General features: G+C 39.9%; 1 protein-coding gene across 1 annotated transcript in view; it reads right to left on the bottom strand.

Moving 5' to 3' along the window:
- rassf5 (Ras association domain family member 5) overlaps positions 1–27,682 on the bottom strand; it is a 121,656-nt gene that overhangs the window by 78,115 nt on the left and 15,859 nt on the right. The window contains exon 2 of the mRNA XM_060845094.1: positions 14,356–14,477. Coding sequence (XP_060701077.1) covers positions 14,356–14,477 — 122 coding nt within the window. The remainder of the gene's footprint in view (positions 1–14,355; positions 14,478–27,682) is intronic.

The following is a 27,682-nucleotide window of genomic DNA, read 5'->3' as shown; positions in this document are numbered from 1 at the left end:
AGTGAAACAGTTGACATTTTGAGTCTGCCATGACTCTTCTCCATGAGTCTTCTTCAGTGAAGACAAAACAAACTCTGGTTCTCCCTCTATAGATGCTGTCAGATCTGTTGAGCTTCTCCAGCATGCTATCATTTTATTACAGATTTCTAGCATAGAGTATTTCGCTTTGCTGTAGGCATGTTGACTGCAGAACTTCTGCCCTATTTAGTACAGTGAATCACAAAATGAAATTATTCTAGACATATTAACATGTATTTTAATCTGCATAAATTAATTGCAGTGTTAGATATTGGAGCTTGGACTTATTTCCTCATTTTTCCCTTTTCCTTCTTCCCCTCTCCTGAACATTCCACATTCATGTTGTGAGCACTTCTTCGGTACTTCCCCATATACACAAGCATCATCTGCATACTGACAGTCATTGGGGTGACTTTGGTTTTGGTTTGAAGGTGGCTGAGGTTGAATAACTTCCTACAGGCTCTGTAAGTTAGCTCCACTCATATTTATATCCAGTGGAGATGCAAACTGATCTGCAAGGATTTTAATAAAACTAAATTGCTGCATTTTTGCAGAAATTCTCTCATATTTAATAAGCATATCTTTTTAAATAGCAGGATTCTCCCCTCCCTAGGAAGTGGCAGAAAGGACAAATAATGAGATGTATTTGCACCCAGGTTAAGCATGCTTTTCCCACCACCTCAATAATCAAGTTCTGTATGGAAGGGTCCATGTGTAGGCAATCTTTATGCCCTGTTCCATTTAAAGATCTCTGGGGGAAATTTGGAACATGGATTAGGGAGAAAAACTTTTGACCTCCCTCACTCTCACCATTGCCACCCTCCCTCAAATTGCAAATCTTGCCCTGAACAGTCAGTCAGTCTCACCAGTCACTGTCTTTGTGGCAACTTAGTGTAGGACTCCAACTCTCTCCAGCTCCCAGTGGCTGTCCAAATTGGCCAGTAGCTTCAGACATGGTGGACCTCTCTTGCATAGTACTGGATAGAACGAGAAACTCACCAGTCAGGTTTTCAGCATCTGCTGGCTTGTTCTAGTGGGCTTTCGTTGGTAGGAGAGGGGAATTACTCACTGTTAAAAGACCCCACCTCCATCCAGAATGAAAAGAATTTAACCAAGGCCTATATCTCTGTTGATATGATAGGGAACTTATTGCTTAGCTTACCAATACCTGTATTCATGGAGGTCACATGTTTAAGACAGTCAAAACAATGGCTTCGAAAAAAAATGAAAGGGAAAAGAAAGGCAGTGCTTGTGGCACAAGATCATTCATGCTTACTGGTAATTAATGTTTGGATTGTGAGCCTGAATTGAAGTTAATCTGCTGCACCACATTAACTATCATTAACTTAATGCTGGGCTTCCATCAGCACAATACATTAAACATCTCTAGCTGATCTTTCATGGTGCTGTTCATAGTTTGGAATCTGAATGTTTCATCAAAATGTTAATTGATGGTTTATGGCAACAAAAATCTGCCTATAATCCAAGCTAAAATTTCAATAGATCAAAGAAATCCATTGAATTATGAAACAGTTGTTCCATTCCCGAACAAAATATAACAAAATTGAATATTCAAATGCTACACATTACTTTCCTTATAAATTCTCAAAAATTACTATGCAGAACATGGACTTTAAGAGAAAAAGAATTTGCAGTTTCTTTCTATACTTCTGTCCTTCACTATCTCCATTTCCTGGTATATTTTCACATCAACGATGCTTTTGTAGAGACAGCCCAGAGTTTGAAATATCCAATTTAAAATGTGTCTCAACATTAAGATTGTTTTACTTGTATGTGAATGAAAACAAGGGACACCCCCCCTCACCATCACAACATACTTTCCGTTAAAGGCCTCTACCCACTTCCTGTTGTAGAATGTGTTGAAAGTTTAGTTCAGCCACATTTGAACATCAATTTACAACATTTCAAAGTAACAATTACTGTTGCCTTTTTATTGAGAGAAAAGCAGATTTATAGTTATTTTAAAAATGAATGTAGATAGGAAGGAATAATAAGAACCTAAGTTCTCATCAAAAAAAGATGAGAGAGAGGGATCCAACTTTAGCACAATGAGCCCCAGTTAACTGTAACACAAATTTATGCAATTTGTTCTATTGTGCAAAATACACGGTTTGTTAAGCTTAGCGTTTTATAAATACATTGTAATTTTCTCATGTAGTGGTCAACAGGAATACATGCAGAGTCAAGAGTGTGGTGCTGGAAAAGCACAGCCGGTCAGGCAGCATCCAAGGAGCAGGAGAATTGACGTTTCCAGCATAAGCTCTTCATCAGGAATGAGGCTGGTGGGCCAGGAGGCTGAGAGATAAATGTGAGTGGGATGGGCTGGGGGTAAGGTAACTGAGAATGCGATAGGTAGATGAAGGGGATAGGTCAGAGATGAGGATGAAGCGGATAGGAGGGAAGGAAGATGGACAGGTAGGACAGGTCAAGATGGCGGTGCCAAGTTGAAAGGTTGGATCTGGGATAAGGTGGGGGAAGGGGAAAATGAGGAAACTGATTAAATCCACATTGATCCGACATGGTTGGAGAGTGCCAAGGTGGAAGACGAGGCGCTCGTCCTCCTGGCGTCAGGTGGCAAGGGCTTGGTGATGAAGAAGGGCCAGGGGTGGCATGTCCTTGGGGTGTGGGAGGGTGTGTTAGTGTCTGGTCACGAGGCAGTGGGGTTGTTTCGTGCGTGACCCGGAGATGTTCTCTGAAGCATTTGCAAGTAGGTGTCCTGCCTCCCCAATATATAGAAGAGACCACATCGGGAGCAACAGATACAGCAAATGATGTGTGTGGAATTGCAAGTAAATCTCTGACGGATGTGGAAGGCTCCTTTGGGGCCTTGGATGGAGGTAAGGTGGAGGGGGGGGGGGGGGGGGCGGGGGTGGTGATGATGGCAAGGGAAGGTGTCGGGAAGGGAGGATGGGTTGGTGGAGAGCGTGAACCTGACAAGTCAGTCATGGAGGGAATGGTCTTTACAGAATGTGGATTGGGGTGGGGAGGAAAATACATCTCTGGTGGTGGGGTCTGTATGTAGGAGGCAGAAATGATAGAGAATGATGCAATATATCTGGAGGTTGATGGAGTAGAAGCGGTTTCTGTTCTTGTTGTGGTTGGGGGTGAAATTCAAGGGTAGAGATGCGGGAAGTGGATGAGATGTGCTGGAGGGCATCATCAACCACATGGGAGGGGAAATTGCGGTCTTTGAAGGAGGAGGCCATCTGGTATTTTCTGTAGTGGAAATGATCTTCCTGGGAGCAGATGCGGTGGAGGCGGAGGAATTTGGAATAAGGGATAGCGGTTTTACAGGAGGCAGGGTGGGAATCGGTGGATTTGTAGTAGATGTCCATATTGAGTCAGTGACTGTTAATGGAGATGGAGAGGTTCATGAAGGGGAGGGAGGTATCAGAGATTGGCTAGGTGAACTTAAGATTGGGGTGGAACGTGTCAGTGAAGTTAACTGTTCAACCTCCTTCTGGGAGGTGGCGCTAATACAGTCATCAATGTAGCAGAGGAAAAGGTGGGGAATAGTGCCGGTATAGCTGCAGAAGATGGACTGTTCCACATATCTGACAAAGAGACAGGCATAGCTGGGGTCCATGCGGGTGCCCATGGCTCCCCTTTTGGTCTGGAGGAAGTCGGAGGATTCAAAGAAAAAACTATTGAGGGTGAGGACCAGTTCAGCCAAACGAATGGAGTATGTCAGTAGAAGGGTACTGATGGGGACACCAACTGGGATAGGACAGTGGCATGGTATAGGGAGATGAGTTTGGTGGGGCAGGAGCAGGCCGAGAGGATAGGTCAGCTGGAGAGATACATGCAGACATGCCATTGAGATCTTGCATAAACATTTTATTTATTTAATAAATTTGTTTCATGTGATGTGAACATAGTTGGCTGGGTCAGTGTTTAATGGCCAAGTGGTAGTTTTTACTATATATGCAGTCCTTGTCCTTCGAGATGGAAGTGGAAGTGGGGTTGGAAGGTGTTGTCCAAGGGGAACTTTTGCACTGCATTTTGTAGATGGTACACAAAACCGGTACTGAGAGTCACTGGTGAAGGGAGTGGATGTGGTAATCAATCACGTGGCTGCCTTGTCCTGGATGGTGTCAAGCTTCTTAAGTGTTGTCAGACTGCACTCAGGCAAGTGGGGAGTATTCTTGCAGATAGTGGACATGTTTTCAGAGTCAGGAGGTAAATTATTCATGGCAGAATTCCAAGCATCTGACCTGCTCTTGTAGTCATTATATTGATATGGTTAGCCTAGTTCAAATTTCTGGTCGATGATAATTTCCAATACATTTATAGCAGGGGAATTCCTAAGGGAAGGTAATGGCCTTGTGGTATTATTGATAAACTACAAATCCAGAGACCCAGGTAATGTTCTGGGTTCCTGGTTTTAAATTCTGCCATGGCACATGGTAGAATTCAAATTCAATTAAAAAATTGGGAAATAAGGGTTTAAATGATGACCATGAAATTGTTGACAAAATGTTTCTGGTTCACTAATGTCCTATACAGGAAGGAAACTGCCATCCTTGCCCAGTCTGGCATGTGATTCTAGATCCACAGTGTGATTGACTCTTAACTGTCTTCTAGGCAATTAAGGATGGGCAGTAAATGGCCTGGCCAGTGACACCCACATCTTGTGAACAATTTTTCTTTTAAAAATTCAGCAATGATATACCATCAACTGTCAAGGGGTGATATTTAGATTCTCTTATTGGAAATGATAATTGCCTGACACCTGTGGTCATGAATGCTTCTTGCTATTTATATGGATCTTGTCCAGGTGTTGTTGTACGTGGACATCGAGCGCTTCAGTATCTGAGGAGTTGAGAATGGTGCTAAACATTTGTGACCTCATTAAGTGGGGGTTGGGGGGGGGGGGGGGGTGTCATTGATGAAGCACCTGAACTTAGTTAGGCCTAGGTCACTATCCGGAGTGAAACATGCAGCGATATTATGGAGCTGAGGTGACTGACCTATAACAAACACAACCATCTTACTTTGTGCTTAAGTATGATTCCAACCAGCGGAGAGCTTTCCACATTGAGGCCACACTTGGTTAAATGCAGCCTTGATATCAAGGACAACATTCATCTCTAGAATTCAGTTCTTTTGTTCACATTTGAACTAATGCTGCAATGGTGGTCAGGAGCCACGTATCCTCAACAGAACTGAAACCAAGCATCAGTGAGCAAGCTTTTACTAATCAAGTGCTGCTGGATAGCACTATTGATGACATCTTCCATCCTTTTATTGATGAATGTTGACTGATGGGGCAGTAATTGGCTGGGATGGATTTTCCCTGTTTCCTATGTGCAGGATAACACCTATCACAATTTTCTACACGTTCAGATAAATGCCAATGTTGTAACTGTACTGGAACAACTTGACTAGGGACCGGCAACTTCTAGAACACATCTTCAGGACGACTTCTGTAAATGTTATCAAAGTTCATAGCCTTTGCAGTATCCAGTGCCTCTAAACATTTGTTGAGATCATGTGAAGTAAATTGAACTGTCTGAAGACTGGTACCAGAGATGCTGGGGACCTTTGGAGAGGCGAAGATGGATTATCAATTCACAACCTCTGGCTGGAGATAGTTGCAAATGCTGTGTGAGGCATGCCATCCTATACTCTTCATTGAAACAGGGTTGATCCACTGGCTTGAAGGTAATGGTAGAGTATGGGATATGCTGGGCCATGAGGTTGCAGATTATGCTGGATTACAACTCTGTTGCTGATGGCCCACAGCATCTCACACATGCCCAATCCTCAGCTGCTAGATCTGTTTAATGACTATCCCATTAGCTCAACAGTAAAGCTATGCAACATGACAGACAGGAGTTTTCTGTTCACAGGACTGTTAGGTAGCTAGCAGGACATTTCCTTGCGTACATTCAACTTGATGCCATGGACACTTCATTGCATTCAGGGTCAATGTTGAGAATTCCTAGGACAATCCCCTATCACTGTATATCACTGTACAACCACCTCTGCTGGATCAGTCCTGCTGGTGATCCAGGACATGCCCAGCAATGGTGATAAGTGTTGTCAGGAACACTGTGGCAGGTATAATTCTGAGAGCAAAGCTAGGTCAGCTTGTGGCTTGACTTGTCTGTGAGTAGGCTTTCTCAATGTTGGCATTAGCTCCGAATAAGGGATAAGGTGAACTTTGTAGGGTCAACAGGACTACGCTTGCCATTGTCATTTCTTGTATGTCTTGTCTGATGCTAGATGATCCATCCAATTTTAGTCCTTTTTTTGAGACTATGGAATGGCTTGCTAGGATCACTTCTGGGAGCAGAAAAAGGATCAACCACATTTCTGTGGCTTTAGAGTCATTTGTTCAGACCAGATAAAGAGGGCAGTTCTTATTGTTCCTTGCCTAAATGAACATTAATGAACAAGATGGGATTTCAAGGCACTTGACAATGGTATCATAGGTATCACCAGAATTTTAATTCTAGATTTTCTTTATTGAATTTAAATCCCACCAGCAGCTGGGTAGAATTCAAATGGTGGTGTCCAGAATACTACTGAATTTCTGTACTATGAACCCAGCAACAATACCACTAGACCTTATCTTAAGGGTCATTTGTAATGTAACTGGCCACTTTAACTGCACGTGTTGCAGATAGCAGTCCAAACAAGAGCCTTGATTTATTTAATCTGTGAAGGGCATCTACCCAAATGATCGGCTCCATTTCGCTTAAAACATTTCAGAGGTAATTAAACCATTAGATATGCATAACCATATAAAATTAAAATGTTTATTGGAATGCACTTCTCCCGTTATGTACAGCATGCACACTTGCCCAATTTCTACCTCTGGCTAAACTATGCTTATTGCAATTGTTCAAGCTTATGTAGGCCATCAAATGAGATTACTTCCAATATACAATATTTTTTGGATGTCAGTTCAAAGAATGTCCAAACATTTTTTTGGAAGTGTATTTGCATTTGTAAGGTGTATTTGTCAATATCAAATGTTTCCTTAGAATAACATTTGCTTGATTTCCAGTCCTGCTGTATGGGATGAGTTGGCAGAGGAAGTGATGGAGGTTGGTATAATTACAACATTGAAAAGGCATCTGGATGGGTATATGAATAGGAAGAGTTTAGAGGGATATGGGCCAAGTGTTGGCAAATGGGACTAGGTTAATTTAGGACAAATGATCGGCATGGGCAAGTTGGACCAAAGGGTTTGTTTCCATGTTGTACATCCCTATGACTACGTGCAATTTTAAAAACAAAAAGGTTTATAGTTACGTAGTACCTTTCACAAATGATGGACACTTCAAAGTTCATTACAACAAATAAAGTATTTTTGAACTGTAATCTTTGTTAAAACAGAAAATGCAGCAACCTGTGCTGTTTGAGAGAGTTTGCCGTGCATTGTGAGAACCAATAGAGCACTAGGTTTTTGATATTGATGGGAGAGATAAATATTGGCCAGGATAACTCTCTTCCTCTTCTTTCTTGCAGTGTCATACAATCTTTCACACCTACCATATATATTGCAATCTTTTTGAACTGTTGTATTGTGAAACTTTCTCATTTCAGCATCCCTGGTCTCCTCCCTGTCACAGACCTTCTCCTTCGTTCTTCCTGCCTCCTCCACTTAAAACCTCTTACTTTTCTATTTCTCTTCAGTTCTGATAAACAATCATGAACTTGAAACACAAACCTCTTGTTTCTCTCCACACAGTATGAGCCAGAGTTTTCCAGCATCTGCATATTATAAATGCAAAATCAAAAGTGAGGCTAGTCCGAGGGTTACAGGCTTTTCATTGCAAGTGAATCTCTGACTATTATAAGTAGTTTACATAAGGGTGGGATTTTTGTGGTGAATGATTAAATTTAGGCAAACCCTGAACAAAGCAAATGGTCCTAAATATCTCTGGGTGCCCTCTCAGCTTTGTGCTTTCCTCAGGTTTACCCAAGTCAGATTTGGAATGATTCCCTTTCTGTCCTTACTGTATGTGCATTCAACTTGATGCAACAAGATTGAACAAACATCCTTGTTGAAGGCATTTAAGTGGGCTATACTCCAGAGAACTGTCAGAAACATCCAGGCACTAAAACTCTTATTTGAATAGTTTGTATAGGATAATGATTTAATGTAGTGATGGCTTAGATTGCATCTTCTCTTGGAAGAAACTAAAGTTACATAAACGCATCATAATTCATATTCAATTTTTAGCTCTTGTCCCCAACAGCCATGCCATAACTTCAAAGTAATTTTCTGGCTGCAAAGCACTTTTATACATCTAGGGCAGCATTGCGTCTCAGTGGTTAGCACTGAAGCCTAACAGCACCAGGGACTGGGTTCTATCCTCAGGCCACTGTCTGTGTGGAGTTTGCACACTCTCCCTGTTTCCATGTGGGTTTTCTCTGGGTGCTCCAGATTCCTCCCACAGTCCAAAGACATGTAGGTTAGGGGAATTGCCTATGCTGGTTTGTCCATAATGACCAGGGACGTGCAGTATAGGTGTACTTGCCATGGGAAATGCAGGGTAACAGGAATAGGGTGGTTCTGGGTGTGATGCTGTTTGGAGTGTTGGTGTGGACTCAATGGGCTGAATGGCCTGTTTCCACACTATAGGGATTCTATGATTTGGTGATCATGAAACAGTCAAATACAGAAGAGATAATATTGCAAAACAAAATCATTATGCCAGCTATTAGTACTGCGCTCAGAACTATATAACATCATGGCTGTGACAAGCCCCAAAAGGATCCTTCCACATCAGACATAAAATGTATCTCCATCAATGTCAATGTCATCGACTGTACCCGTTGCACCTGATGCGGTCTCATCTACAACGGGGAGACAGGATGCCTACTTGCAGATTGTTTCAAAGAATATCTCTGGGACACCCACATCAACCAGCCCTGTGGCTGAACACTTCAACTCCTCCCTCCCACTCCACCAAGGACATTCAGGTCCTGGGCCTCCTCCATCGCCAAACCCTTACAATCTGGCACCTGATGAAGAATGCCTCATATTCTGCATTAGAACCCTGCAACCACACAGGACCAATGTGGATTTCACCAGTTTCCTCATTTTCCCTCCCCCCACACTATCACAGTCCCAAGCCTCCAACTCCATCCATCACCTTTCCCAGCATTCCGCTCCACCCTCCTGACCTATAACCTTCTCCTTCACGTCCATCTACCTACCACATTCTCAGCTACCTCCACCCCCACCCCCCAACTCCACTGCCCTCCCATTTATCTCCCAGCCTCCCCAGCCCAGAAGCCTCATTCCTGATTAAGGGCTTATGTCCAAAACATCGATTCGCCTGCTCCTCAGATGCTACCTGACCTGCTGTGCTTTTCCAGCACCACATTCTCGACTGTGATCACCGATCAGCAAATTAAGTGGTAACCCTTCCTTGTTGAAGTGTGTTGTTGACTGACAGATTGCGTGTCATTTGGACACTAATGAAATCTGCATTTAATAGAAGCAAGACATTGTATTCTGCAGGTCTGGCAGCATCTACAACTGCAGTTTATGAAGTCGGATACTGCAGCAAAGTCCACAGCAATATTATATCTAATAAGTAACTCCGTAGAAGACAAGTATGAGTAAGTCCTCTTGCAGGCAGCCCTTACATGTGGCCAGTTGCCCTTATACAGCTGCCCACCTTGGTGCTGTGATTTTAGTTGATCTTCCACTTTTCATTCAAAATGAATTAAAGAACCAAGATGATATTCAGACATTTTTGTTGAAGGTGTAGAAGAAAAAAAACTTCCAAAGTAAAATCTTCCATGGAAATGTAAACAGATACCAATGATCAGAGCATTTCCAAGAGCGTTCCCTTCAAACATCACTTCTGACTTAAAACGGAAACCCATCCAAATATTACTGAATGGGGTTTAGTTAGAATTAAAATAGATTTAGGATCCGCATGTTATTATCGTATAGAACACTTCCACCTAAATGCATTACCAACCTCTTTGCTTCAGACATCAACCTTGGTTGCCAATGAAAATTTAGAGAAAATATGGCAGGTAGGCAGCAAAATGTAAAGAAGGAATGTTGTGGTTTTGTTCGCCGAGCTGGGAGTTTTTGTTGCAAACGTTTCATCCCCTTTCTAGGCGACATCCTCAGTGCTTGGGAGCCTCCTGTGAAGCGCTTCTGTCATGTTTCCTTCGGCACTTATAGGGGCTTGTCTCTGCCGCTTACGGTTGTCAGTTGCTATCCGCTGCAGTGGCCGGTATATTGGGTCCAGGTCGATGGGTTTGTTGATAGAATCTGTGGATGAGTGCCATGCCTCTAGGAATTCCCTGGCTGTTCTGTCTGGCTTGCGCTATAATAGTAGTGTCGTCCCAGTCGAATTAAATATACCAGCCACTGCAGTGGACAGCAACTGACAACCGTAAGCGGCAGAGACAAGCCACTATAAATGCCGAAAGAAACATGACAGAAGCGCTTCACAGGAGGCTCCCAAGCACTGAGGATGTCACCTAGAAAGGGGACGAAACGTTTGCAACAAAAACTCCCAGCTCGGTGAATAGAACCGCAACAATGAGCACCCGAGATACAAATCTTCTCCCAAACTTTGTAAAGAAGGAATTTTAAACTTAAAATGCACTTTTTGTTGGGCAGGAGTTAAAATCATTCCACATGTTGTAAATATAATTGCACAAGTGCAAATTCTCTTGCATCCTTCCAGCATTACATAATTAAAGGTCATATAAAATTCAATGCTGAATTTAATAGATCACCAGTTGTAAAACATTAATCAATCCGTACAAATAACCCCATGTGCAAACAAGTAATGAGATACTTTTAAGCCTTGAAGCACGATTGGTTTTGTTCCTTTACGTAGGCTTCTCTAGAAGAAATGTAGACCTGTAAATAAAATCTGGTATATTTACAGTCATCCTAGTCTTGGTAAATAACTTAAGTAATTGAGCCACAGCTAGAATTCTAATTCCACTTTAAAATAGATTTTAGGTTGTTGCAACCACTTTTGCTTTTCAGGAGTCATATGGACTTGAAACGTTAATTCCATTTCATTCTCCAAAGATACTGTCAGGCCTACTGAGTTTCTCCAGCATGCACTGTTTTTGCTTATTTCAGAAGTACAGTATCTATAATATTTTATTTTAGGAATTAAAGCAACTTCAGCAAGATGGCAAAAGAAAACTTGTCATTAACTTCATGGGTTCATTAATTAAAACAAAATCGGAGAATCTCCTACAGTCCCTTTTCTTCTCCCTGGAAAGATCCACCCAGACCGGAGGTGGAGCAGCAACAAATATATTGGCATCACAAACAATGATGCTATGTCAAATAAAAATCTTACTGGTGCTAATACAAAAATTAAACTGAACAGAGTGCACCTAATTATTCTTCTTCAAAACATCTATGCATGAATTTACAAAAGAAATTCCATGAACCACAATGCAGCTGACTAAGAGGTTCGATGTTGCCCAGTAAATCAAAAGTTAAAAAATAAACTAAGTGTGAGTGGAAGATTTTGAAAGGAGCTGCTGACATTGAACCGAAGGGAAGCAAATGCAATAAAAACAAAATCTTTGATTCAAAGAGCAGCAAACAGCTTAATGTCAACCATTTAACTTGGGACTTAGTCATTTTCTCTTGCCAGTTCTGCTTTACAGAAAAAAGTATGACTTTATTTATTGGATCTCTAGCTTGGTACTTTTGAATGGCCATTTCTATAAATTAATCATTTTAATTTATCAATTTATTGTTTGTAAATCCCTCAACCCCACTCCCAATTAGGTCTCTGTCATAGCAAACCTCATTTTTCTGAAATATGACATCTCATATCCAGAGCAATATAGCAACACCAAATCCTACCTTTCCCCCACACCCACCTTGCCCTGAGTGAGACAAAAATTTAAATGTGGCCCCTCATGGGAAAAAAAAATGAGCAGCTCTGTTGTAAAGCAATTCATTTAGATTTATGCATAATTTCAGATATCATAATAGTTATCAATATGCCAAATGCAACTGTTTAACAAAGTGATATGTTCTCTTTTTGGAATCATGGGGATGGTATTGCTTATTTTGTTTGTTCTTAGGATGTGGATGACACTGACAAAAGCATGATTTGGAGATACCAGTGTTGACCTGGGTGTACAAAGTTAAAAATCACAACACCAGGTTATAGTCTAACAGGTTTAATTGGAAGCACACTAGTTTTCGGAGCATCGCTCCTTCATCAGGTGATAGGCAGTTTGCATTACATGAATAATCTTAGGTCATGTACTTTGTATATGACCAAAATCCATATAACCCAGAGTGTAACTGGTTGGCTTACCTTTCCTTAAAGGCAAATGAACTAGTGAATTTTTGGAACAATCAGGTAACTTTTCTGGTGCCTACAAATTAATACATGCATTTCACTTAATTTCATAATTCTCAATAGGACTGTCACAGCTCCAGATATGAATACTAGAGTACTCTGCCAGGTTGCCAAGCTCAGGCTTCTTGGGCACTAATTCCAGGCATGTCTTAAGAAGAAAAAAAGTGAATATTTCTGAAGTACAGTGTAATGTGTTTCCTTAATTAAGGTGGCAAGATTTCGCTTCTAAAATCTGAGAAAGGTTTCAAAGTTCATCTTGTGGGATGGTGTTCAAATAACGACCCGAATTGGTGAAGGGCAAAAATAACCTCTTTCATTCAGCAGTCACAGCACAAGTTCAACGCAGCAATAGAATCCTGAAATACAGATCTTGCAAGAGCTCCTTTATACAAATTCCATTACTATCGTGTTAATTCTTTTATGTATAGTACACAAAGGTTTGAAGGGCTACTGTCCTGGGAGACTGGAAAATGAGTTAAAATGTGCTAATTGCTGGCTACTACTTCTGAAGTGATTAAGAGTGTTTGTCCGAACTGCTTGCATAATTAAGAGGTGTCAGTCTTTTCAGTTAGTAAAGAAGCTAGTAAAAAGGCTTACATGCTCAAAATACGTTAAGCATTGTATCTATACTTAATAAAAGAATAAAGAATATTAAACTGATTATCGCAGCTGGGTTGAGTGTTTCATTCATTCATTTCCGCAATTTCATGGAAGCACTGTTTTGTCAGTTAGTTTCTTAAAGGGATAATGGCCCAGTTAAAAAAGGTATTTAACAGGTATGTACTAATTGAAGAATCTATTCAGGTTCAGGAGATGGTTGGTAAGGGCTAATTAATATAATAAATGTTTTGTGGAGACGTGATGGCAGGGATAGTCTTGTTCTGTACACTGCACTTACTCAGGGGTAAACACTGCTTGTAACAGAGACTGATAAGGTGTGAAAATGCAATGGTTTAGAAAGGGTTGTTTTAAGTTTGGTCTATTTTATGATAGAGGAAGTGAGGACTGCAGATGCTGGAGATCAGAGCTGAAAATGTGTTGCTGGAAAAGCGCAGCAGGTCATGCAGCATCCAAGGAGCAGGAGAATCGACGTTTCGGGCATGAGCCCTTCTTCAGCCATTCCTGAAGAAGGGCTCATGCCCGAAACGTCGATTCTCCTGTTACTTGGATGCTTCATGACCTGCTGCGCTTTTCCAGCAACACATTTTCAGCTCTATTTTATGATAGTAAAGTGTAGAAGGGAACAGCAGATTTATGAATGAATGAACAAATCTGTGTTATAGTAAATAACAGGTTAGTAAAGGGTTATGAATGAATGAACGAACATGAACCTGGTATTAATGAATATAGTAAGCTGGCAAGTGAGTGAATAATGATAACCAATAACACAATATTTCAATCTCTATGAAAGCTATTTTGTTAAATAAGTTGTAGGATGTGGATGAAGTGAGGTCTCCGCCCTCCTAACCTGCGATCTTCTTCCTAACCTCTCCGCCCCCATCCCACTCCGGCCTATCACCCTCACCTTGACCTCCTTCCACCTATCACATCTCCATCGCCCCTCCCCCAAGTCCCTCCTCCCTACCTGGCACCCTCTCCTCATTCCTGATGAAGGGCTTATGCCCGAAACGTCGAATTTCCTATTCCTTGGATGCTGCCTAACCTGCTGTGCTTTAACCAGCAACACATTTTCAACTGTGGATGAAGTGCCATGCAAACACAGGTAAGTAATTTACATTAAGAAAAAAGGGATAGTGTTCTGCAAAAAAAAAGTTCATCACTGCAGAAGTGGTCCCTTATGTAAAGTTATGCAATGAATGTTTTAAAAAGTCAGCTAACTGTTGACATTTTCAAAGTTTCTCATCAGTAAGTTTCTTGACTGGAAATACTTGATGACAATGCACAACAGAAATGCAAAGGAATTGTTATTGTTATTCATAAAAACTACTGTGAAAATCAGAACATTAAAAAGGAATACCTCACTTCCAGACTGGACCATTGTGTTTGCAGGGCTGATTTTCTCTGCTGAAAGCGGTTTCCCTTGCTGGCAGTCAAGTTTAATGAAGCTCCTACACTCTTGATGAACGGTGTAATTGCAATCTGTGCAGGTAAGAAAATAACAATCAAAATTCAATTGAATTCTGCTTAACTATATGCAAAACCTTCATTTTGTTAAGTCCACAGCAAGACATATCGCAAATTGAGTGAATAAAGTCATACTTGCCAATAGGTAAAGAACATAGGAATTGCTAAGCAAAACAATCACAGGGCAAATGGTCTTCACTGGGCAACATGTTGTCACACATTCAATGTGATGGGATAACTTAAGTTTGCTGGGCCAATCAAATGGATACAGTTTTGATTATTCTAAATCAGACATCAAATTTTCTATTTTTGGATAAATCTTACAGACTAAAAGGCACAGTTTTATATAAGTCACTCTCTGCATAGAACCACAATTAGCATGGAGACTTCAGAATTTTGGTGTCAGACTTCATTAATAAATCAATTGGAGAAATAAACTAAAGAATGAAAGAAATGTTAAATGGAATGCAAGAGTAATTCCTATGCAATTCTGGATTCAGCAATTGAAGGGTTGACTTTGAAATGACTAAATAGAGCAGGATATATGTTTGAAGTTAAGGTTACACAAGAATTCAGGAGTATATGATCATTTGGTCACTTGAGACTGTTCTTCCATTCATGATGATAATGGCTGATCGGATTGTGAGGTCAGTTCTAGTTTCCTGCCTACCTTCCATAAACCTAGATTCCTTTGACCCATTTAAAAAATCTAACTCCATCTTGAATACCTATACTGGACCAGCTTCTCGTGCTCTCTAACAAAAAGCAAGCTTGAAAATAAATTCTCATCATCATATTAATCTCAGGTAGGATTTTGAACTAATTTTTTTATTAACTGTATTCCCAACGAGATCAAGAATCCTCCAAAAGAAAATATTCCTTCAAGACCTATATTTGACTATCCCTCAGGATGTTTGCATTTCAATAAGATTGCCTCATTCTTTTGAACGCCACTCAGCATAGGATTGAAATGCTCATTCTTTCCTTGTAAATAGTCCTTCATTCCATGAGTCATTCAAATGAACCTTCTCTGAACTTCTCAAAATGTAACTATATCCTTTCTGAAGTAAGAAACTGAAAACTGTGCCCAACACTAAATTCAACCCAAGGCACTGTACAACAATTGCATGATATGCTCATTTTTATACTTTGTTTACCCTTGTAATAAATGACAATGTTCCATCCACTTTCATTAAATGACTTGCCTGCAGACATGTATCCGAACACTCTGATCCCTGTACCATGGAATTCTGCAGTCGCTCTTCATTCAATCAAATGTTTTTCTACTCTTTCTACCAAACTGGACAGGCTCACATATTCCCCACATTATATTCCTTCTGCCAAATTTCTGCCCACTCACTTAACCTATCCAAATCCTTTTGTAGACTCTAAACGGTTTGGGCTAAAGAAAAATGTATTTTCCTCTGTAAAAAACTGAAGAGCTTCTATTATCTGACAAACTGTACCTTAGCAAGGAATCAATGCCTTTGGAAATAAAGCGGAGGACCCAGTTTGGACTGGGGTGGACAAAGTTTAAAAACACACAACATCAAGTTATAGTCTAATAGGTTTATTTGAAAGCACTAGCTTTTGGAGAGCTGTTCCTTCATCAGGCAGCTATGGAGCAGGACCATAAGGCACAGATTTATAGCAAAAAGGTTACAGTGTCATGCAACTGAAAGGATATATTGAACAAACCAAGAATGCCATTTGTTCAGTAAATCACTTCAGTTGCATGACATTTTATTCTAATGCTATAAATTCTGTGTCTATGACCCTGCTCCACAGCTATCTGATGAAGGAACAGTGCTCTGAAAGCTAGTGCTTCCAAATAAACCTGTTGGACTATAACCTAGTGATGTGTGATTTTTAACTTTGGAAATATAGGGCAGTGCGAGAGGTAAATACGATGTGAATAATTGCGAGAACAAAAGAATAATCATTTTGCATTCCCCCCCCCCCCTTGTCATTTTTCCCTTTCTCCAGTCACATCAAAACTTTTATCCAATTGCATCAAATTTGTGTTCCTCAAACAAAAAAAAGGGAAAGTCCAGGCAGTAGACTGTCGACTGTTTTTCTACGGTCAGTCCACTAGAGGGTGCAGCTGAATGGCTAAGAAATGGCAGAAGAAATAATTCCTTTAAATGCAATTTTTGCTGCTCTGCTCAGATAAGGAACAAAAACAGACCAGCTCCTTGCATGGGAAGGTCAACAAAGTGGAATTGGACTTCAATTCCTAGCTGAGAGTTGAGCACATTAATATTCACATTTGTAATGCAGGGCAACACAAGCCTGTTAACATTCTCTTCCAGCACCACTAATCCAGAATAGGAAAAGGGCAGTCTGCAACCATTATGCTAACAGATTAAAAAATTTGATGTGGGATGTTTTAATTTGACCTATCTCAAATAAGTCATTCTGTGCAGCATATTCGAAAGTTGTTTACATGTTATGGGGCAACATGAAGTCTATCTGCAAAAGTTATGTATGCAAACAGATTAGAACAAAAAAAAATCACCATTCTCCACCAGATATTGAAAAGTCACTGATTTATTTAGTGCTCCATTCCTTCCACTGCAGCTTAGAGTTCCCTAAATTTCATTATCTACACATTCAGATACAAAGCCAGAGGAACTCTTTTTGCTGAAGTCCATACCACAGCAGCTTGAGGGAAAGTAATTAGTTGAACATCTAGAAACAAAATCTTCCTTAAAACTAATTTTTAAAAACCTTTTGTAAATAAACGAACAACTCTCAGGTTCTCATGAAATGTCAAACAACTTACAGTTAAATCCTTTCAATGTCAGCAGTATCATGCAGGTGCACAAGTTTTAACATTGAAAAATAATAAGTATTCAACAGCAGTTTCCAGTTTTAACATTATAAAACAGCCAACAATCTGATTCCAATTATGACAATTTCAGAAAGAGCTCCATGAGACAAGAAATGCTACTTCCTAATTGTTACTTCCCCATTAAATTTTAACTTTTCCATGTTTTTTGGTCTCCAGTTAAACATCACCAATGCCGCCAGAACCATATAAAACTTTGATACAAAAAAAAGTAATTGCCTGGATCCTCACATAGTGCTTTAAGTGAACAATTTGAGATGGGGGAAGGGTTGGACTAGTGGTGTGAAAGTGAAATTTCATTCTGGAAATATTCCCATCTCCTTTGTGTCTGGATTCCTGTTGATAAGGGCTCCTTTTTCTCAGAAATTTGAAATGTAGAACACTTCAAAGGAAGATAGCCAATTCTGTCAGATGAGAAGCCAAACAATCTCAAGCTCAACTGAAGCAGCTGCTACAGTACTTCAGCATGGAGACTGAATTTTTTTTTCCCCCAGGAATTGAAACAAGTCAGTCAAATTTGAGCCTTCAGCTTTAATATTGCGACATCTTCACCCAGTTCAAAAATTAGCATCTCTATTCAAATATGTTTTAGTTAAAAAAGGTAACTGGTCAGATTAAGTCAATTCAAAACAACTATAAAAGATTAATGTGGTGTCAGTTGAGCAATATTGCCAAATTATCAAAATCAGACAACAAATAGCATTCTCTTTTAGTTTCATAAAAATTGTTTTGCTCCCCAGATGATGATGAATTAAGGTTCTTTTTGTGTGATGTCACATGACCCTTGGGGTTACCCTTAGTTAAATTTAACTGTGGTGTAGAACAGAACTTTGCAAACCACCTCTGGTTTTGTCAGGACTTTTTTTTTAAATGCCTAAAATTTTCTTGAGAAGAAGTTATATTAGACTAAAAATATTGACTCTTTCTCTCTCCATAGACATTGCCAGTTTCTCCAGTAATTTGCATTTATTTCAGATTTCAAGCATCTACCATTTTTTGCTTCCATTTTACTCCTTTATGTTCTCCTTTGCTTCAAGGAGAATAATATCAGTTACCTCCCACTCAGCTCCCATGTATGGTTAAGTGGAACTGGGAAGGGAAAGTCCAGCATAAGGTTTTTAAATTGAGAAATAGGAATGGTTGTGAATTCCTGTTTCTGAACCAAAGTGGCTCATTGTTTTATCGCTCCAAACAGAAATCTTAATGTGTCATCAGTTCTTTGATAGGACAAAATTTCCCAGCCTTAACCTCTTTAATCTAGGAGGCATAAAAATAAACTCTTTCTTGAGCTCATTGATACAAAAACTGAGATCGTATCCGGTCAAGCATACTGAAGAATAAATGATTTGCAGGAATCCTGGAAGTGCCCTGAAGGTGAAGAAATTTTTGCTCAACTTCACCAGTCTGAAAAATAAGTTGAAACTGATTTCAAAGTAGAACTCCATCTAATTAGCATGTGCAGGAAATAGCCAGAAAATTCAAGCAGAAACAATTTAATATCTAATTATAATTCTGTTATGACTGTGATTCATTAGGAATAGTTAACCTGTGAACTAGGGTTTGACTGGCTGAAATTGCATGAGACCTGTCAACCTTGATTATCAATTAATTTTGCCAGAATAGGATGTTTGACAGGCTATGGCACTTCTAGCACCAGGGTGTAATCAGCAACATTGAAATATGATTTTGCACGAAAATTGACGACAGATTAAATATAAAATATAGAGGGTGTATGAAATTTAAAAACAGTTTTGTCTACGAATAAACAGCTACAGAAAAAAAATTAGGTCAACCACACTGAGCTACACAGAGAATATCATTTCAGAATGGGGAAAAAAGAACAAAACAATGCATCTAAGATGACCAATACAACAACAAGTTAGAGACCTCAATTTAGCTGGTTTCCCAACTATACCAATATAGGTAGTTACTTTGTCAGACCTAATTTCCATTTTCTTGAGCAGTAATAATTTCAGAGATGCTGACTGACGTGTATTGCTGTATAGTGAAAAAATACCAAGTTTTGTTGCACAAGAATTTTTTAAAATCAAACCCATCAGTGAATTCCAACTGACTATGGCAGATGTGGGCGGCACGGTGGCACAGTGGTTAGCACTGCTGCCTCACAGCGCCTGTAGACCCGGGTTCAATTCCCGACTCAGGCGACTGACTGTGTGGAGTTTGCACGTTCTCCCCGTGTCTGCGTGGGTTTCCTCCGGGTGCTCCGGTTTCCTCCCACAGTCACAAAGATGTGCGGGTCAGGTGAATTGGCCATGCTAAATTGCCCGTAATGTTAGGTAAGGGGTAAGAGGGGTGTATGGGTGGGTTTCGCTTCGGCGGGTCGGTGTGGACTTGTTGGGCCGAAGGGCCTGTTTCCACACTAAGTCTAATCTATGTTTGGATTTGTCCCCAGTGAAATGTGAGTGCACCTTCAACATTTTTGCAACATAAAAAGGGAATGACTGGAGGAAGTAAATACTAAAACAGAGTTCATGATGTATTGGTTAAAAACAGTGTCCATTTAACATTAATTCTTTTTGACAAACATGAACTCTTGGCATTTACTGGCAGAACAGTGTGACAAGTGTTTGGATTTTTTCTTCAAATGTTAAAAACGTCCCTAACACAGTCATAACATCAGTGCTTTAACAAGGTGTTGCATAGGAAGCTGCTAGGTAAGAACCCATAGTGATACATGCAAGATACTGGCATAGATAGAGGACTGGCTGACTGGCAAAAGGCAATGATCGGGGATAGAGGGGTCTTTTTGTTGGCATCTGGTGGTTAGTGGAGTAGCTCAGGGGTGTTGGGACCACAACTATTCACATTAATGTATACAGTAATGATCTGGACAAAGGAACTGAGGGCATTGTTGCTAAGTTTGCAGATGACACCAAAATAGGTGGAGGGACAGGTGGCGTAGAGGTAACAGAGAGGCTGCAGAAGGACTTGGACAGGCTAGGAGAGTGGGATAAGAAGTGGCAGATAGAATATAAATGTTGGAAAGTGTGAGGTTATGTACTTTGGTAGGAAGAATAGAGGCATAGACTATTTTCTAAATGGGCAACGGCTTTGAAATTCTGAACTACAAAGGCTCTTGAGAATCCTAGGTCAGGATTCTCTTAAGGTTAGCATATAGGTTAAGTTGACAGTTAGGAAGGCAAATGGAATGTTAGCATTCATTTCAAGCAAGCTAATATACAAAAGCAGGGATGTACTGCTGAGGCTGTATAAGGTTTTGGTCAGGCCACATTTCAAATATTGAGAGCAGTTTGGGCCCCATGTCTGTGCGAGAATGTGCTGGTATTGTGTGGTTCAAATGAGATTTACAAGGAAGATCCCAGGGCTGTAAAGCTTGTCATATGAGAAGAGGTTGAGAACTCTGGGTCTGTATTCAATGGAGTTTAAGGAGGAAATGGAGGCCAAGTTATTGAGTGTAATTAAGACAGAGATAATAGGTTACGACACGGGGTAAACCCTTCTGCTAAATGAACCAAACACAGAAAAGCTCACCTTGCCTCATAATCTGTTAAAGTATGAATGACAGAGAACTACTCATATTCCACTAAAGAAAAAATAGCGATTTTATTCTTTAACTCCAAAAAAGAGAACATTAAACAACAACTATCTACAACTGTAAGCCTCCTTTGTCTTAATTTATTTACCTCCCACTCTATAACAATATAGATAGATCTTTGATTGGCAAGGGATCAAAGGTTACAGGGAGAAGGCAAGAGAATGGGATTGAGAAACATATCCGCCATGATTGAATGGTAGAGCAGATTCGATGGGTCGAATGGCCTAATTCTGTTTTTATACTGTAAGGTGCGATGCATAGTGTGCAGCCAATTCAGAGACAGCAACAAAATCAGCTTCTTTCCCTTAGAAAGAACAGACATGAAGAAATTTAAAGCCACGATGATTTTGACAGCTACAGGCAAGCAGTGCCACAAGTTGAGGTCTTTTGCCATGTGGGAAAAAATCTGTGTGGCCAGCTGCCCAGAGTCAGTCTCTTGTAGCACTGGTTCTCCCACTTGAATTGGAGGCTCAGTTTTTGGCACAGAACATCCTGGAGGGTGCAGTCTCTGTTGCCCACCTGACACTTCCTTCCTCTCCTCTCACCAAGGGTCTGCATTTCCTAATCAGGATGTTTCTGACTACAACCACTAGTCTCAAAACGCAAGTGTCATACTCTCATTGTTAGCTCCTTCCCTACTTGTGCTCAGGTTGTCTCAAAATTGTTTACTGAAGCCTAGTTCATTCCTCATTACCAACCCTTCTCCCTTCCACCACTGCTGTGATGCTAGGAGGGTAACAAACTACTACATAGTCCAACATTTAGTGATCATTCTACCCACAATCTGCAGTGCCCTGACAGACACTTAGCAGATTGACTACTTTGGGAATGTAGGAACAATTACCACATGTCTTGCCACCATACAACCATATTAGATGTATGTTCATAAGCTTGGTGTGGCACCTCATGGTGTGCAGTTTCTCATAAGGCTAGGTAATTAAGAGTATATTTTTAAAAATAATTATAACAGAATGGAGTAGAATCTTATCCCTGCCTTATTTTAATGAGCAATGTACACAAAGATGGAAAGAAAATAAAATTATGTGCAATCTTTGAAGGATTTCAATTTGTTTAAAATGGAAACAAGGTTTTTAAAATGGAATAACATTTCCAAAAATCTTGCTTAACCACTTCCAATTTGATTATAATTTGTAACACTTTCAACATTCACAATTAATCCTGGTCAGTAGACACTTCATGTGGTAATGGACTGGATCTTGTTGGACCGAGGCATCTGACAATGTTAGGCTTTTTCCCTGGAGCCTGCAGCTCAAACTGGTTTACTTAAAGGCATTTGAAACTTCAATCAGAAGCAGAACCAGCACTCTATCCTTCAACAAATTATATTTGGAGATGGAGGGTTAGATAGAGTCAAATAGAGTACGGAGGAAAAAGAATTGTGAAAGACACTGGATAAAAGGAACAGAAAAATTCAGAATGCAAAATAATTTAACATTAAAATTGCCAATAATTGTGCACTAAAAGGAAACAATTCAAACTGTTCAGGGCTGATTGTATTGTATTAACAATTATTACAATATTTTTAAGACATACTTACTCTCCAGTTCTAGCCTCGACTCGTTAATGTGGAAAAATCAGTTCTTAAGAACAATGAAAAAGGTGGACTGTTTGTGCAAACAAAGACAGTGGAGTTATGTACATCAACCAGTACATTCGGGAGATTCCAACTTAGTGTAACGCTTGAATTTTCTGGCTAATTTGTGCATCAATAATAGCACACATTTTTCCAGCAAAATCCAGCTCAATATTATCACCAAGTGTCAATGTTATCACACTTAGTGATGCATATTCCCAAGACCACACCCAGACTGCAGGTGATGTAATTTCGATACAGTAGCCATGGGAAACAGACCAATGTTACCAACTTTGAATATCTGCCCAAAACAGGATGATGGGCCCTCAAGTAAAAGTAGCACACCAAATAATGTTTCTTTTTTCACAAAATATTTGGAATTTGTTGCTACGAAACCACTATTTTTACTCAGCTCAAATTTACAAGGAAAGAGCAAGTTTCTGCTTTATGCTGCTTTATTTCAGTTGAACTCAGTAGTTGTACCACTAGTTTTGATTCAAGCCAAATGTTTACTTGAAGTGAGTTTTCTTGCCTAATTAACCTACTGTACAAAAGCTTATCAAAAAGACAATGCTTCCTTTAAACATAACTTCCAAACTGTTTCATTCGAAAAAAATCACAAACTCAAAAGTATGCCATCCTCCAAACTCTTCCTACTTTTGACAAAACAGTGTAGAGGAGTCTTGACTTAAGCAATGAGTCTATACATAGAACATAGAACATAGAAAAATACAGCGCAGTACAGGCCCTTCGGCCCTCGATGTTGCGCCAACCGAAGCCTACCTAACCTACACTAGCCCAATAACCTCCATATGCTTATCCAATGCCCGCTTGAATGACCATAAAGAGGGAGAGTCCACCACTGCTACTGGCAGAGCATTCCATGAACTCAACCCGCTGAGTAAAGAATCTACCCCTAACATCTGTCCTATACCTACCACCCCTTAATTTAAAGCTGTGTCCCCTAATAACAGCTGACTCCATACGCGGAAAAAGGTTCTCACTGTCAACCCTATCTAAACCCCTAATTATCTTGTACACCTCTATCAAATCTCCCCTAAACCTTCTTTTCTCCAATGAGAACAGCCCCAAGTGCCTCAGCCTTTCCTCATATGATCTTCCTACCATACCAGGCAACATCCTGGTAAATCTCCTCTGCACCCATTCCAGTGCCTCCACATCCTTCCTATAGTATGACGACCAAAACTGCACACAATACTCCAGATGAGGCCGCACCAGTGTCTTATACAACTGCAACATGACCTCAGGACTCCGGAACTCGATTCCTCTACCAATAAAGCAGAGTACGCCATATGCCTTCGTCACAGCACTATTTACCTAGGTGGCAACTTTCAGAGATCTGTGTACTTGGACACCAAGATCCCTCTGCTCATCCACACTACCAAGTAGCCTACCATTAGCCCAGTAATCCATCTTCTTGTTACTCCTATCAAAGTGAATGACTTCACACTTAGCTACATTGAACTCCATTTGCCACCTTTCTGCCCAGCTCTGCAACTTATCTATATCCCACTGTAACCTGCCACATCCTTCTTCGCTGTCCACCACTCCACCGACTTTCGTATCATCCGCAAACTTGCTCACCCAACCTTCAAGCCTCTCCTCCAGGTCATTTATAAAAATGACAAACAGCAATGGTCCCAAAACAGATCCTTGTGGAACACCGCTAGTAACTGTGTATTCAAAGAGAACAGGTATCCAATGAACACAGTCTGCAGATTTCTCAGCAACAAACCCAAGCAAGCAGACAAAACGCATCCAGAAACCCTAGCCACTCTCCCCTAAATCAAATTCGGAAATGAGTGCCAGCCTACTCAGACCTCTTGGCATCATGGTAGCCCACAAAACACACTAAAACAGCAGCTAACGAACTTGAAAGACCCTATACAGACAACAAGCAAAACTAATGTTATTTACAAAATACCATGCAAGAACTGTAACAAACACTATATTGAACAAGCAGGCAGAAAACTCACTACCAGGATACATGAACATCAACTAGCCACAAAACGACATGACCCTCTCTCACTAGTATCCTTACATACAGATAAGGAAGGACACCACTTCGACTGGGACAACACATCCACCTTAGGACAAGCCAAATAGAGACAAGCTCAAGAATTCCTAGAAGTATTGCATTCCAACCAGAAATCTAATCAAACACATTGACTTGTAACCTATTTACCACCCTGAGAAAAAGAACAGGAAATGACATCACCAACCCAAAACATATAAATAGAAAGCAGGAATCATCAGCAGTGCTTTATCTTGAGGCTCACTGAAGATGTTACCTAGTATGGTGACAAAATGTCTGAAAAGAACCCGTCAGCTCAGTGAGCAAACCTGCATCCAGAACCTCAAATTGAGCTACAAATATTCTCAAAACTCATTAACTCATCTACAGCATCCAAGCAGAGGAGTTTGGAACAGTGCTGGAGAGGATTTGAAGATCTATTTATAGGTGTAAAAAAAAAGACTTAAGTTAGTACTGCACTTTTTATGTTAACACCTCAAAAGCTCTTCATAGCCAATGAAGTACTTAGACATCACTGTTGTCTTGTAGGAAATGTGGCATCCAATTTGCACACAGTGAGCTCACACAAAAAAAACAATTTAATAATGACTACTATATAGATCGGTTTTAATGCTTTGGTGAGGGATAAGTATTAGTGTGGAAAAAAAAGTGTAATAATTTCTTCATTGTTCTTTAAAAAGTGCCAACTGGATCTTTTATGCCAATCTGAGGGGACAGGTGTGACCTTGGTTTAAAGTCTTATACAAATAAATGCACCTCTGACACTGCAGCACTGCCTCAGTATTCCACTGGAGTGTCAGCCTTGATTCTGTATTCAAGTCCTGGAGTGTTGCTTGAACCCTTGTGACTCAGGTGAGTCGTTACAACTGAAATATAGCTGACACACAAAAATGAGGAGGAAAAGGAATGGGAAAAATAGTGTTACCCCCAAAATAATATTGTTCTGTATGGTAAAATTCTGACTACAGTATTGCATATTTTTCAGAATTTTGACCCACCCTCTACAACTGACTGGCTTTTGCTTTTGAAGTATCCTGTGTATTTAGCCACTTGTATACATATGTGTAATAGAAGCAGTTGGCAATTCAACGGATACAGAAGTGAACCAAACAAGAATCCGTACCAGAAACAGCTAACTAGGAGATAATGTACATAAATTGTATTAGTGGAAAAGCCTAGCCAAAAAATAACTATATCAGCAATAATTTGGGTTTTTAGTGAAATCCCTAATGACTGAAAAATTCCAATAGCTATTTCTTGGCTTCCTTGTGTCAGAAAAAAACCCATCAAAATGAGGTTTACCTCTAATGTTCAGTCCTCTAAACAGAAAATGCTATGTAAATTCCATTTTAATTTACGTTTTCTTTTATAAATCACTGCCCTTCTCTGAAGACAACTTCCCCTGCCCAAATGTGACATTAAGTCAAAAACATCAATCCGGTGGCATAATCTTATAAAATATCCCTCTTCCAGAATAAACATTAAATATCAAATGGCAAGTCTCTTGTTCTCAATGATAGGAAGCCGTATCTTAAAGTCAGCCTTGGAAATGTTAAGCTTGATTTACAACTGCAATATTAAAAGTCTAGCAATAAAATAGGTAATCAATAATCCAGCACTTCTGTTCAAAATTAATGACCCCTAAAATTGTAAAAAGTTGAATGCAGTTATATTTTCTGTTCAAGCACACAAATAAATGGTAATGTACATAGGATAGGAACAGGTGTAGTGCATATAGACACTTCAATATGTTCTGCCATTCAATGAGCTCATGGACGATCTGTGGCCTAACTCCAAATGACTGCCTTTCTTGCAGGTCACATAATACCTGCAGGAAACTAAAATCTATCAATCAATCTCTAGTTTAAATTTACTCTGACCTAGCATCCACTGCCATTTTCAGAATAGTGTCTTTCCAGAGTCTATCATCTAGAAATATTTCCAAGTTCAATCCTAGAAGAACTAGCTCAGCTATTACATCTACTCCTGGATTCCATTTGCATTGGAAATAGTTTCTTCCCATACACCCTTTTTATTCCAATTATTATCTTAAACTTGAACTAAATTGTCCCTAACCTAAATTAAATTAGAGGTAACACACCATAGCTTGTTTAATCTCTCCTCAATGAAACCCTTGGAATCCATACATATATCTATTTTAATCTGGAAAAACATCCCTCAAAACATGAGTAAAGCAAAAATAGATGCTTAGTCAACACAGAAATATATTAGAAGCACCAACTGTAAGTAGCTTTTAAACAAGGCTTTGAGGAGGAAAATGATGTGGCAACTTAATTTATTGGTGGTCTCTCACTGAAGATAGCATGTTGAAGAGAGGACCAGAGTCAGAGAAATGGGGACTTCAAGGACCAGGGGTTTTAATCCTGGACAAGATTCCAGAAATAGGAACATCAAGTTGACAGAAGGATGCTGCAAGGAATGAGAGTTTAATATGAGACATAAGGACTAGATGCCAATATAGGTCAGTTAGGATAGGAATGATGGTTAAGTAAAATTGACCAGAGTTGTATATAGGGTAAAATGTCGACTGGAACAGGAGACTAGTAAAACAGTGAAATAACTGAAGATGACATACATATAGTTGAAGTTTTCAGTAGCCAAAGACAAATGTTATGAATGAGGAGGAAGATGGAGTTAGTGGCAAAGATATAAGACAGAAGGATTTTTCTGGGCCATGTTTTACATGGTAAAAACAGGAAAATGAGATTCAAGAAAAAAATTGAATTTGCAAATAAAGGGTTGACAGATAGACGAGAATCTTTCTAGAGAGATAGAGAGAGAAGGGGCTACTTTGCATGCTTTTAAAAAAAAATTATTCTTGAGATGTGGATTTCACTGGACCAGCATTTATTGACCATCCCTAGTTGCTTAAGAAAGCAGTGGGTGAGCTACCTTCTTGAAATGCTGTAGTTTATTTGCTGTAGGTCAATCTTTAAACATTATGAAGGGAGTTCCAAGAGTTTTATCCAGTAACACAAAGAACAGTAACATATTTAAAAGTCAGGATAGTGTACAGTTTGAAGGACTTACGGGTCGTGGTGTTCTCATGGATCTGCTGTCCTTATCCTTCTAGGTGGTAGGGGTTTTGGAAGGTGCTTCTTAAAGAGCCTTGGCGAATTTC

This window comes from Hemiscyllium ocellatum, chromosome 26, assembly GCF_020745735.1.
Source record: "Hemiscyllium ocellatum isolate sHemOce1 chromosome 26, sHemOce1.pat.X.cur, whole genome shotgun sequence".
NCBI lineage: Eukaryota > Metazoa > Chordata > Chondrichthyes > Orectolobiformes > Hemiscylliidae > Hemiscyllium > Hemiscyllium ocellatum.
The sequence above is the reverse complement of the archived record's forward strand: the minus strand, read 5'-3'. Positions and strand labels throughout refer to the sequence as shown.